This window comes from Haliotis rufescens, unplaced genomic scaffold (genome assembly GCF_023055435.1).
Source record: "Haliotis rufescens isolate VD_foot unplaced genomic scaffold, xgHalRufe1.0.p SCAF_16, whole genome shotgun sequence".
NCBI lineage: Eukaryota > Metazoa > Mollusca > Gastropoda > Lepetellida > Haliotidae > Haliotis > Haliotis rufescens.
This window is the reverse complement of record NW_025963846.1, coordinates 3,136,371-3,150,139: the sequence shown is the minus strand read 5'-3', so window position 1 is coordinate 3,150,139 and position 13,769 is coordinate 3,136,371. Positions and strand designations below refer to the sequence as shown.

The 13,769-nt window shown below is 40.3% G+C and overlaps 1 protein-coding gene across 1 annotated transcript; it reads right to left on the bottom strand.

Moving 5' to 3' along the window:
- Nucleotides 1-878: 878 nt before the first annotated feature.
- LOC124144905 (retinal homeobox protein Rx-A-like) lies at nt 879-2,451 on the bottom strand. Its single transcript, XM_048396712.1, has 4 exons — nt 2,440-2,451; nt 1,663-2,218; nt 1,219-1,511; nt 879-1,079 (listed from the first exon to the last, which is right to left on the bottom strand). The coding sequence occupies exons 1-4, from the start codon at nt 2,449-2,451 to the stop codon at nt 879-881; spliced, it is 1,062 nt and encodes a 353-aa protein (XP_048252669.1).
- Nucleotides 2,452-13,769: the final 11,318 nt, after the last annotated feature.

Sequence of the window (13,769 nt, the reverse complement as noted above, 5' to 3'; positions counted from 1 at the left end):
GACAGGCATGAATATAACTGCAAAAACTGTTCGAAGCGGCGTTAAAACCAACGGATGCATTCTTCAGTTCCTTGATGTCAAAATATTCGCTTTACAGTTTTGATAACAGTTTACTGAATTTTAAAATCAACCCACACACCAGCACGCATCCATTGATAAACAAGATTATACATTGTCAAAATATATTATAAGAGATCCTCAGTAACTTCGTCATATGTACACCAAGAAGTTATTTTGTGCCGCACATTACTCAGGGATGTCAAAGTAGTCAATCCATCCTAAAGTATCAAAATCAATCACTATAATTGTTTTTGAAGCTTATCGAAAAAGAATCTTTCCCCAGCGGAACAAATACAGTTACATGAACAGTATGCAATATATACCTCTTACTCAACATCTTTATTTTTGAGTTTTCCCCAATGTTTTAGAAAATTCAAAATGTTCAAATAGGAATTCTGCCTAACAATGTGTTTCTTGGTAACACAAATGCAGGTGAAAGGTCTTGCTATATTCATTCTCTGTTAGAGAGGTACAGCACTTACGAAGGGAACAAAAATGTGAGATGTGACTTTCGTTCACATCACATTAGCTGACACGCAGGCATATAACTTAACTACTGTTTAAAGCGACGTTAAACCCAACCATCTCATTCTTTCTGTCCTTGATGTACCAGCCACAATATTAGCTCTACCGTTTACTGAGGTTTGAAATCATCCCACACACCAGCAATCAACATCCTTTGATAAAGGAGAACATGCATTGTTAAAATAATTTATTTCAGACATACGGTAACAATAAATAGTTCGTCATATATAGCAAGTATATATACAAAGAAGTTGTTTTGTGTAGCACTTTACTGATGACATTCCTAATTTTCTTCAGCAGATCGGTGATGGAAACATGGACGGGTATGGATACCCTGGGTACATGGGCATGACTGGAGCTGATGGATACGGGAAAGGCATCATGGAATATGGGGCCATGTAACCATATGCGGGTGTTGATGACATGATGGAGGTCAAGGTGTCGGGAGATGGGACTCGGGATCTGCTTCGTGCTCGCTTGTTTTGGAACCACACCTGAAATGAATAAAAACATATTAGGAAAGCCATCGCAACAGATACATGATAGTGTCTGAGAATTTCAGTCCTCATATAAACATAACGTTGGTTCGGTATCAAGCACACGTTGCGTGCATATCAGAATACTATTGTTTACCTTAAGTTTCTTGACAGGGATATCCAGTTCAGCAGACATCGTTTCAAACACCTCGTAGTCCGGATATCTGCTCTCTGAGAAGGCTTTCTCCATGACCCGAACCTGTCTCTGACTGTAACTGGTGCGTACTGAGGTGACGCGGACATTCTTCTGTGGGGCTACAGCTTCGATCGCAGGGGACGTAACACGATGGGTGGAGCTGGTGGGACTCGGGACGGAGTCGCTATAGACACCACTGGATGTGGTACTGGCGGCAGGACTGGGACTGCGATGAGTATGGTCACTGGTGTCACCTGAAAATCAGTTCAGAATATTATGAATCATTTCCATCAATATGAATGGCAATAAATAATAGGGTGATGTATATAACGGAATACAATTATTTCTATTGTGGTCAAAGAAACCTGATTTGACTATTATGATTAATATGATGATGTCACTTACTGTCATCATAATGAACTTGCACCCTCTGCTTGTCGATGGTGGACGCTGTTGCAGTTTGGGGCACAGGAGGGATCTGTGACATCGTGTGTGGGAAGAATTGAGACGGCAAGGACCCCGGGAAGGCAGTGGGGTACGGTCCAGGAAGAAACATTGGATACATTGGGTTGAAAGTCGAACGAGGAACATAGCCCCCTGGGTAATAAAAGGAAGGACTCGGGTACTCCTTGATCACTGTTGCTGGTACTGCTGTGAGTTCTTCTGGTGAATGCTTTGCTCCTATCACATCATGATTTATGGATTCACTGCCATTTGTTGTTGCCTCATTAGCATTGTATTCTGATTTGATATTTCCCTCCGCATCCTCAAATGTAGTATGGAGCGCATCTGTACCGCTGTCATCTGAGCTGTCGCTGTTCTCCGTCTCATCTTTCTTGATGATGTCGATGACGTTGAATCGAGACACACTCTTTTCTGGTGTCGTAGACTCCAGCTTGATGTGACATTGTGTGGGCGATCTATTAATTTCAGGGAACAGACATCTCACAGATGTAGCAATCTACAATGAAGAACATATGTGGCTGACTAACACCATTTTGAACAATGTGATTTACAGTACCACTCAATATATGCATGACCAGCATATGCTTGCTATTAATAGCTGGCTTGTTATACAATATCAGTACTCCTTACTCAATCCATGTCCTTTGAAATGGAGGCAATTTTGGAATGTAATAAATTATTGTATGTCATTTCCACTTATATGTCCAACTGACTCACCTTGTTTTCCATAGTGCAAATGACTATCAGTATAATTCCTTCACAAAGTAACAACTGTTTTCTTGTATCGGGTGAACAGAGATTGTGTTTGGTCACATTAACGTCCTCAACTTGTACAAGATATCGTTCTCAAACTGTTCAGACAAGGAAAACATGTGGATGTGAAGACAAGTCTTACTTACTTACTTACTTTGGAGATTTAACGTGCGCTTTCCGACTGATGCGTATTTCGCACACGGGCCCGGCCAGGCCATTTAATGTGTTTCCGAAAGGGGCGAAGGTGGTCTGTGCAACCCAAGAGGGGGGTTTTAGGGGTTGCTTATATAGAATTTGGGAATTTTGAGATTTGGAATAGATGCCGATGGGATTGGGGAGGAGAACTAAGGGAGCTGGGTATGGTGGATGTTTGTTTGTTTATGTGATTTTGATTTGGTGAGTTATTGTGTTTTTAGATGCGTTTTATTAGTTCCGTTTTGATTAAGAATACGCCTAAGGCCTTGAAGTTTTCTAGTTTATTTTGTGGGTTTAGTATTGCTTCTAGAGTTAGAGCCTTGTTTAGATTGAGGGTGGTTTGTAATGCAGTTCGATGTGTTAGGTAGTGTGTGCAGTGGATGAGTGCGTGTTCTTGGGTTTCTGGTTGTTTGCAGTGTGGGCAGTTACCTGTAGTGTGTTTTTTTAAATTTTTTAGGTGGTTATTTAGGTTGGTGTGTCCTGTTTGGAGTTTAGTGATTACTCTGTCGATTTTTTTGGATGGATGGAGAATTTTTGGTTTGGTTAGTGGTTTGCTGAGCACTTTTTTGATTTGGCTATTTGAGTTTAGATATAGGTTATGCCAATTTTTTGGTGATTTTTTGCTTGTTTACACTTTTAATTTCTGATTTTGAGATGGGTAAGTTTAAGCTTATTTCTGGGATTTTGAGGGATAGTTTAGCTGCTTTATCGGCGTTTTGATTACCGTATATTCCTACGTGGGCGGGTATCCACAAGAAGGTTATTTGTTTGCCTGCCTTAGTTAGGTCGTTGGAGCTTTTAAGTATTTGATTTATTAATTTAGGTCGGTTTTTTGGTATTTTTGTTTTGGAGGGCTTGCAGTCCACTTAGGGAGTCGGTAAGTATTAGGATTTTTTTGTGGTTTTTGGATTCTTGATTATGGAGGGCTGAGGCCATGCCCATTAGTTCTGCCGTGAATATTGATTGGTTGTTTGGGAGTCGGAAGGATTGTGTGGTTTTAGTTGGTTGTGTGGTATGGACTCCGAAACCTGTGTGTTTGGAGGTCGGATCTGAGGATCCGTCCGTGTAAATGTGACACCAATTTGGCCAATTTTCGTGTATGTATGCTAGTGTGGTAGTTTTAGCTATGTTTGGGTCGGTTTGTTTATTTATTTGGCTAGCTAGTGTTGTGTCTATTTTGGGTATTTTAAGTTTAGGGGTGAAGATATTTGATTGTTTGCAGTTTTGTTTAAGATTTTTAATTTGGTGTTCATTTAGGTAGTTTGTTATTCTTTGGGATATTGGGGTAAGTAAGGGGTGTTTACGAGCTAGAGCTTGGTTTTTGGGGCTGATGTTTTGGTTTATTAAGTTTTGGATGAGAGGGTTTGATTGGGACGCGGCCCAGAAATTTAAGCTTAGCTGTTCCCTGCGTAGACTTAGTGGCATTTCTCCTGTTAAGGCCTGAAGTGAGGTGTAGGAGGTGCCATGTTGGGTGCGTGTAATTAGTTTGAGAGCCTGATATTGTATTGAGTCAAGTTTTTTAGATAGAGAGTTGTTTAGGGTGTTGTATATGGCGCAGCCGTAGTCTAGTTTTGATCTAATTAGTGATATGTAGAGAGAGAGGAGGGTATCTTTTGATGCTCCCCAGTTAGAGCCAGTTAGGCATCTTAGGGTGTTTAGGTCTTTACTGCATTTAGTTGTTAGGTTTTGGATGTGAGCATCCCAGGTGAGATGTTCATCGAAAATAAGTCCTAAGAATTTGGTTTGTTTTTGAAATTTGATTGTTTGATTGTTTAGCTGGAGGATTGGGGAGGCGGGTTTCATGTTTTTATGTTTGAATACTATTCCTGTTGTTTTTTCTGAGTTAAGGGAGAAGCCCCATTTGTCAGCCCATTGTTGTATTTTATTAAGAGATTTTTGGAGTAAATTTTGGACCATGTTCATGCTTTTAGTGCGGATCCAGATGGCTCCATCATCCGCGAATTTTGATGTGTTTACTTTAGGGGATAGGCCCTCGAATAGATCGTTTATCATTATATTGAAGAGGGTGGGGCTGAGGATACTGCCCTGTGGAGTACCATTTTCTAGGGGACATTGGTCCGATAGAGTTTGGTCTATACCCACGGTTATTTTACGATTGTTTAGGAAGTCCTGGATGTAGTTTATTATCTGACCTTTGAGTCCTATTTTTTTAAGTTTTTGTATTAGCCCATCGTGCCATACCATGTCGAAAGCTTTAGAGAAGTCAAAGAAGATGCCTGTGGTATATTGTTTATTAAGCTGTCCTGTCTTAATATCTTGTTCTAGTCGGGTGAGGTTATCTAGGGTTGAGCGGCCAGGAGTGAAACCGCTTTGATCTGGGTTTATGATGTTATTTTGGGTTAAGTAATGTTGTAATCTATTTTTAGCCATTGATTCCATTACTTTACATAAGTTTGAAGTTAGGGATATTGGTCTATATGAGTTAGCTTGATTAGCTGGTTTATTAGGTTTAGGGATTGGTATGACTAGGGCCTGTTTCCAGGGAGTAGGAACCTGTCCGTTTAGGTAGATGAGATTGTATAGTTTGAGTAGTGCCTGGAGTAGTTTTAAGGGGGAGTTTTTTAATTATTTGGTAAGAAGTTAGGTCTAATCCTGGGGCTGTGCCCTTTTTCCTGTTTTGGATTACGTAGAGGAGCTCCTCCATTGTGTAGGGTGGATTTATTTCTAGATTGTTATTGTTTGGTTCTTTTGTAGGTTTGTTTTCTGTTTTAAGTTTATCTTGGAATTTTTTACTGAAGTTGGTGTTACTGCTAACGGCCGAAAAGTGGTTGGCGAGATTATTTGCTTTTTGGGCGGGGTTGGTTGAGTTGTCAATGTTAGGGTTTTTTTTATGTCGTTTTAAGCCTCTGATGGCGTGGATTTTGCGCCAGACCGTTCTGGCATCTGTACGGTTATTTATACCTTCGCAGAATTTTTTCCAGTCTCTACTTTTGGCTATTTGGACTAGTTTTTGAACCTGGTGGTTTAGTTCGTGGGCTATGTTTAAATATTTGTAGTCGCGTTTTGCTTTATTGAAGGCTGATTTACGTTTTCGTCTAGTCTGTTCTATTTCCTCATTCCTCCATGGTACCGTCGGTTTGCCTGTCTTAGATGTTTTGAAGGGGATGGAGGTTTTGGCTGCGTTTATTATATAGTCTGTTAGGTTTTTACAATAGGTTTCTGGATCATTATTTTCTATTTCGTTTAAGTTAGCTTCGTTGCAGATATCTTGGAATTGGTCCCAGTTAGCTTTATTGTAATGGAATTTTGGTTCTTGGTTTTCTGTTTGGATTGGTACGTTTGTATTTCCTATGGTTATGTTTATGGGGAAGTGGTCACTACCTAGCGGGACGTCGTGCACTTCCCATTGAGTACTTTGGGCTAGATCTGCGGTGCATATGGTTAGGTCGATAGCCGACATTTTTTGGTTTATCTTATCGTACCTCGTGGGTTGGTTGCTATTAAGGAGTACTAGGTCGTTTGTTTCTATCCATTCGGAGATTAATTTGCCATGATTATCTATTTTATCATCTATGCTCCATGTAGGATGGTGAGCGTTAAAGTCTCCTAGGAATATAGTAGATTTATCGCTTATATGGAGTAGTTTGTTTAGATCCTCAGGTTGGACTTTTTGTTCCGCCCAGTGGTAAATATTTATGATGTTTATGTTTCGGTTATTTAATGTGATTTTAATGCCGTTGGCTTCTAGGTTTGGCGTGTCTATTTTTATTTCTTCGTAATTTATATCTTCCCTGATAAATATGATTAGTCCTCCTGCGGCTCTTCTTGTTTTCGGTTTAGCTCTGTCAGTTCTAACTGAGTTGTAGTTAGGTAGTGTGAATTTGGATTTTTTTGAGAATTTGGTTTCCTGTATACAAGCAATGTGAGGGCCTTTATTTAGTTTAAAGTTAGTTTTTAGTTCATGGCCGTGGGAGGTGAGTCCGTTGGCGTTCCACTGAAAAATATTTAGTCCTTCGAATATTGGGTTCGGGTGATTGGTGATTTATTTTTTATTTTTTATTTTATTCGGTGAGTTCTTTTAGATGGAGGTTAAAGAGGAAGAAGGGAAGATCGGTTAATTTTAGATTGAAAGCTACTTTGTAGAAGGATTTCATGCTAGCTTTTGGTGAGTTTTGACTATGCATGTATGCTAGGAGTAAGGTGAGGTTGTTTAGGTTTTGGGTGTTGGCTGGTTCGGGAGTTTGGTTTGTTTTAGTTGGAGTAGTGTCTATTGTTTCCTCAGTAGTGGAGAAATCTTCGTCATCGGTTAGATTAGGTTTAGCTGATTGAGTTTCCATGGGGGAGGCATGTGATGTGGAGGATTGTGAAGGTGTTTGTGGGATGGGTGTAGCTGATGATTTCATAGTGTTTGTGTTTTGTTGTTGTGCTTGCTTGTGGGAGAGCGTTGTTACCATATGGGCTGTAGGGTGCTTGGATGAGGGTCGTGTTGTGGTGGTCATTTTGAGGTTTGTTTTGCATGCGGGGGTTGATGTTTTGGCTATGTGAGATGTGGGAGGGTTCGTGGTTGGTTGAGTGGCTGCTTGTATGTGTGAGGTGGGTGCGGTTTCTCGGTAGGGGCCCCAGACAGAGCTGTCGGTTATGGGTGTGGTGTTTGTTTGTGGGATGGTGTTTGGGTGTGGTGTAGGGAGGAGTGGTTTAGATGCAGGTGTAGCAAATTTTCGTGTTTGGATTTTAGCCGTGTCTATGTTTATGTGTTTGTTGGCCTGCTGGGTGAGTGTGTGTCTGTATGGGCATTGGTTTGAGAGTGAAGTGTGTTGGGTGGATTTGCAGTGGATGCACCAGGGTGTGCATGTGCCTGGGCAGTCTGTTTGTGCGCATTTTTTACATTTAGTTTTACGGTATGTGCATTGGGAGGCAGTGTGGTTGTATTTGAGGCACTTTGTACATTGCTTAACCTGCTTTATATAGGGTTTGACTTCTAAGTTGGTGTGGGCTCCGAAGGATATGTGTTTGGGGGCTTCAGGGAATTTAGCGGTCTTTTTGAAGTTGATTATGACAATGGAGGTTCGGACCGTTTTTCCGTTTCTAGTTGAGGTTATTCTACGCGTGCTGGTGATTAGGGGTTGAGGGTTTTGGTCTTGGTTTATGTTAGCTTCTAGAGAGTATAATTGTAAGTCCTCAGTTGTTTCCCTTGGGTTAACCCTAATTACGCCTCGTGTATATTGTTGCCAATTAGGTGTTTGTTTGATTACTGTGACGTGGAATATTTGAGTTATTTTATTTGCTGCGTTGTAAGATTCTCGGTTAGGGAAGATTATCTGGTATCCTTTGTTGGCTTTTTTAATATTGTTGTATTTTATTTTTTCTCTTTTAAACCAAAGTCCTATTTTATCTGCCGAAAGTTCTAGTGAGAGAGTGGTGCCTGAGCCTGCTGAGAAGAAGTAGAGGGCGAAGGTCGTGAGGAAGGTGGCCGGGGAGGGTGTGGGCGATGGAGGTGGAGTGGATGTGTCGAGTTTGCGTTTTTTGGGGGTTGAGGTGGCGAGTTAGCTGGTTTGGTGGGGGTGGTTAGTGTCGTGTTTTCGCCATACTCGGTCGGGACGATGTTTTCGAGTGACCTCCCGGAAGTGTTGTCGCCGTAGCTTTAGATTTATACCAATCTTATAATAACACTTTGATAAAAGGGTTTAAAACCTAATCAACACTGATTACATTAATGGTTTCTGAACAATGAGATGTTTTCACTGATGATAACTAATTTGTTCAGGAGGTGTCACTCAAATCATTGCTTTCTGGGCTTGGACTAGAATGTTTCATTGACGTAATGAGGATGTATACGTTGTTGTAAGACATTAAGACAGCAATAGAATCCTGAATGGAAAACAATAGGCAGAGGATGATTGTGTAAATTACGCATAGATGATTTGACTCATAGTTTATGCACTTGTAATAAAGGGTGACACTGAGTTGTACTCAAGAATTACGTCAACTCAAATAGTATCTACATGTAAGTATGGTCATCAAATCTATGGACGCTCAATTTCATGTTCGCCTAGCATGTACGATATTTAAAAAAGAGAATATATGAATGGCTACAAGTTTCGGTGAACTTAAACGTTAGTACTTTGTGAAGGCTAAATGAGATACATTAACTATTAATGTTAACAGAATGGCGATATGATGAACCGGATGTTCACCGACGAAAAAGATTGTTTGTCCCTAATGTGAAAATGGTCAACACATATATCTGTTTCCCAATGCACCAGTCCATCCAAATGTTTTCATGCTAAATCAAATCTTCGTACGAGCATTGAGATACATATACATAAATATATGTCTTTAAATATTACATATTCGATCTACCAAACGTAATGTGTATTGTAAATATTCCAATACTCATAATTAAGTGTCGTCCAAGACATCAATACATCCTCAAGTATCAAAAGCAATCACTATAATTGTTATTAAAACTTATCGAGAAAGAACCTTTCCACAGCGGAACAAATACAGTCACAGTATTAAATAGATACCTCTTACTCAATCATTTTTGAGGTTGTCCAATGTTTTAGAAAATTCAAAATGGAATTCTGCCTAACAATGTGTTTGTTCTTAACACACATGGATGTGAAATGTCTGGCATTATTCATTCTCTGTTAGCGAGGTACAGCACTTACTAAGGGAACCAAAACTGTGAGGTGTGGCTTTCTTTGATATGTATCCTTCTTCACCTGAAAACGGCATTAAACTACCCTGATCTGTCCTAACAGGCTATTTGTATTGCACCGACAGTTATATGATTAATAATTCTCTAAAGCCATACAGTCAACATCATCAGTGCATGACATGTATAATACGCTGTGCCGAGTCGCCTCCCATGTAAATTCACGAACAGCATCATCGTGGAGTCCAATCCCAGGTTCTCCTTCAATCTAACTTCGGTCTTGTCAGCATAAATACCACTGTCGTTGATTTGCTAAAGTGCAAACATCGAAGATCTGCGTCCCTTTGGGCTTTCACCTCACATTAGCTGACACGCAGGGATATAACATAATTACTGTTTTACCGTTTTGGTAACAGTTTACTGAGGTTTGAAATCATCCCACACACCAGCAATCAACATCCTTTGATAAAGGAGAACATGCATTGTTAAAATAATTTATTTCAGACATACGGTAACAATAAATGGTTCGTCATATATAGCAAGTATATATACAAAGAAGTTGTTTTGTGTAGCACTTTACTGATGACATTCCTAATTTTCTTCAGCAGATCGGTGATGGAAACATGGACGGGTATGGATACCCTGGGTACATGGGCATGACTGGAGCTGATGGATACGGGAAAGGCATCATGGAATATGGGGCCATGTAACCATATGCGGGTGTTGATGACATGATGGAGGTCAAGGTGTCGGGAGATGGGACTCGGGATCTGCTTCGTGCTCGCTTGTTCTGGAACCACACCTGAAATGAATAAAAACATATTAGGAAAGCCATCGCAACAGATACATGATAGTGTCTGAGAATTCCATTCCTCATATAAACATAACGTTGGTTCGGTATCAAGCACACGTTGCGTGCATATCAGAATACTATTGTTTACCTTAAGTTTCTTGACAGGGATATCCAGTTCAGCAGACATCGTTTCAAACACCTCGTAGTCCGGATATCTGCTCTCTGAGAAGGCTTTCTCCATGACCCGAACCTGTCTCTGACTGTAACTGGTGCGTACTGAGGTGACGCGGACATTCTTCTGTGGGGCTACAGCTTCGATCGCAGGGGACGTAACACGATGGGTGGAGCTGGTGGGACTCGGGACGGAGTCGCTATAGACACCACTGGATGTGGTACTGGCGGCAGGACTGGGACTGCGACGAGTATGGTCACTGGTGTCACCTGAAAATCAGTTCAGAATATTATGAATCATTTCCATCAATATGAATGGCAATAAATAATAGGGTGATGTATATAACGGAATACAATTATTTCTATTGTGGTCAAAGAAACCTGATTTGACTATTATGATTAATATGATGATGTCACTTACTGTCATCATAATGAACTTGCACCCTCTGCTTGTCGATGGTGGACGCTGTTGCAGTTTGTGGCACAGGAGGGATCTGTGACATCGTGTGTGGGAAGAATTGAGACGGCAAGGACCCCGGGTAGGCAGTGGGGTACGGTCCAGGAAGAAACATTGGATACATTGGGTTGAAAGTCGAACGAGGAACATAGCCCCCTGGGTAATAAAAGGAAGGACTCGGGTACTCCTTGATCACTGTTGCTGGTACTGCTGTGAGTTCTTCTGGTGAATGCTTTGCTCCAATCACATCATGATTTATGGATTCACTGCCATTTGTTGTTGCCTCATTAGCATTGTATTCTGATTTGATATTTCCCTCCGCATCCTCAAATGTAGTATGGAGCGCATCTGTACCGCTGTCATCTGAGCTGTCGCTGTTCTCCGTCTCATCTTTCTTGATGATGTCGATGACGTTGAATCGAGACACACTCTTTTCTGGTGTCGTAGACTCCAGCTTGATGTGACATTGTGTGGGCGATCTATTAATTTCAGGGAACAGACATCTCACAGATGTAGCAATCTACAATGAAGAACATATGTGGCTGACTAACACCATTTTGAACAATGTGATTTACAGTACCACTCAATATATGCATGACCAGCATATGCTTGCTATTAATAGCTGGCTTGTTATACAATATCAGTACTCCTTACTCAATCCATGTCCTTTGAAATGGAAGCAATTCTGGAATGTAATAAATTATTGTATGTCATTTCCACTTATATGTCCAACTGACTCACCTTGTTTTCCATAGTGCAAATGACTATCAGTATAATTCCTTCACAAAGTAACAACTGTTTACTTGTATCGGGTGAACAGAGATTGTGTTTGGTCACATTAACGTCCTCAACTTGTACTAGATATCGTTCTCAAACTGTTCAGACAAGGAAAACATGTGGATGTGAAGACAAGTCGCCGTAGCCTTAGATTTATACCAATCTTATAATAACACTTTGTTAAAGGGTTTAAAACCTAATCAACACTGATTACATTAATGGTTTCTGAACAATGAGATGTTTTCACTGATGATAACTAATTTGTTCAGGAGGTGTCACTCAAATCATTGCTTTCTGGGCTTGGACTAGAATGTTTCATTGACGTAATGAGGATGTATACGTTGTTGTAAGACATTAAGACAGCAATCGAATCCTGAATGGAAAACAATAGGCAGAGGATGATTGTGTAAATTACGCATAGATGATTTGACTCATAGTTTATGCACTTGTAATAAAGGGTGACACTGAGTTGTACTCAAGAATTACGTCAACTCAAATAGTATCTACATGTAAGTATGGTCATCAAATCTATGGACGCTCAATTTCATGTTCGCCTAGCATGTACGATATTTAAAAAAGAGAATATATGAATGGCTACAAGATTTCGGTGAACTTAAACGTAAATACTTTGTGAAGGCTAAATGAGATACATTAACTATTAATGTTAACAGAATGGCGATATGATGAACCGGATGTTCACCGACGAAAAAGATTGTTTGTCCCTAATGTGAAAATGGTCAACACATATATCTGTTTCCCAATGCACCAGTCCATCCAAATGTTTTCATGCTAAATCAAATCTTCGTACGAGCATTGAGATACATATACATAAATATATGTCTTTAAATATTACATATTCGATCTACCAAACGTAATGTGTATTGTAAATATTCCAATACTCATAATTAAGTGTCGTCCAAGACATCAATACATCCTCAAGTATCAAAAGCAATCACTATAATTGTTATTAAAACTTATCGAGAAAGAACCTTTCCACAGCGGAACAAATACAGTCACATGAACAGTATTAAATAGATACCTCTTACTCAATCATTTTTGAGGTTGTCCAATGTTTTAGAAAATTCAAAATGGAATTCTGCCTAACAATGTGTTTGTTCTTAACACACATGGATGTGAAATGTCTGGCAATATTCATTCTCTGTTAGCGAGGTACAGCACTTACTAAGGGAACCAAAAATGTGAGGTGTGGCTTTCTTTGATATGTATCCTTCTTCACCTGAAAACGGCATTAAACTACCCTGATCTGTCCTAACAGGCTATTTGTATTGCACCGACAGTTATATGATTAATAATTCTCTAAAGCCATACAGTCAACATCATCAGTGCATGACATGTATAATCCGCTGTGCCGAGTCGCCTCCCATGTAAATTCACGAACAGCATCATCGTGGAGTCCAATCCCAGGTTCTCCTTCAATCTAACTTCGGTCTTGTCAGCATAAATACCACTGTCGTTGATTTGCTAAAGTGCAAACATCGAAGATCTGCGTCCCTTTGGGCTTTCACCTCACATTAGCTGACACGCAGGGATATAACATAATTACTGTTTAACCGTTTTGGTAACAGTTTACTGAGGTTTGAAATCATCCCACACACCAGCAATCAACATCCTTTGATAAAGGAGAACATGCATTGTTAAAATAATTTATTTCAGACATACGGTAACAATAAATGGTTCGTCATATATAGCAAGTATATATACAAAGAAGTTGTTTTGTGTAGCACTTTACTGATGACATTCCTAATTTTCTTCAGCAGATCGGTGATGGAAACATGGACGGGTATGGATACCCTGGGTACATGGGCATGACTGGAGCTGATGGATACGGGAAAGGCATCATGGAATATGGGGCCATGTAACCATATGCGGGTGTTGATGACATGATGGAGGTCAAGGTGTCGGGAGATGGGACTCGGGATCTGCTTCGTGCTCGCTTGTTCTGGAACCACACCTGAAATGAATAAAAACATATTAGGAAAGCCATCGCAACAGATACATGATAGTGTCTGAGAATTCCATTCCTCATATAAACATAACGTTGGTTCGGTATCAAGCACACGTTGCGTGCATATCAGAATACTATTGTTTACCTTAAGTTTCTTGACAGGGATATCCAGTTCAGCAGACATCGTTTCAAACACCTCGTAGTCCGGATATCTGCTCTCTGAGAAGGCTTTCTCCATGACCCGAACCTGTCTCTGACTGTAACTGGTGCGTACTGAGGTGACGCGGACATTCTTCTGTGGGGCTACAGCTTCGAT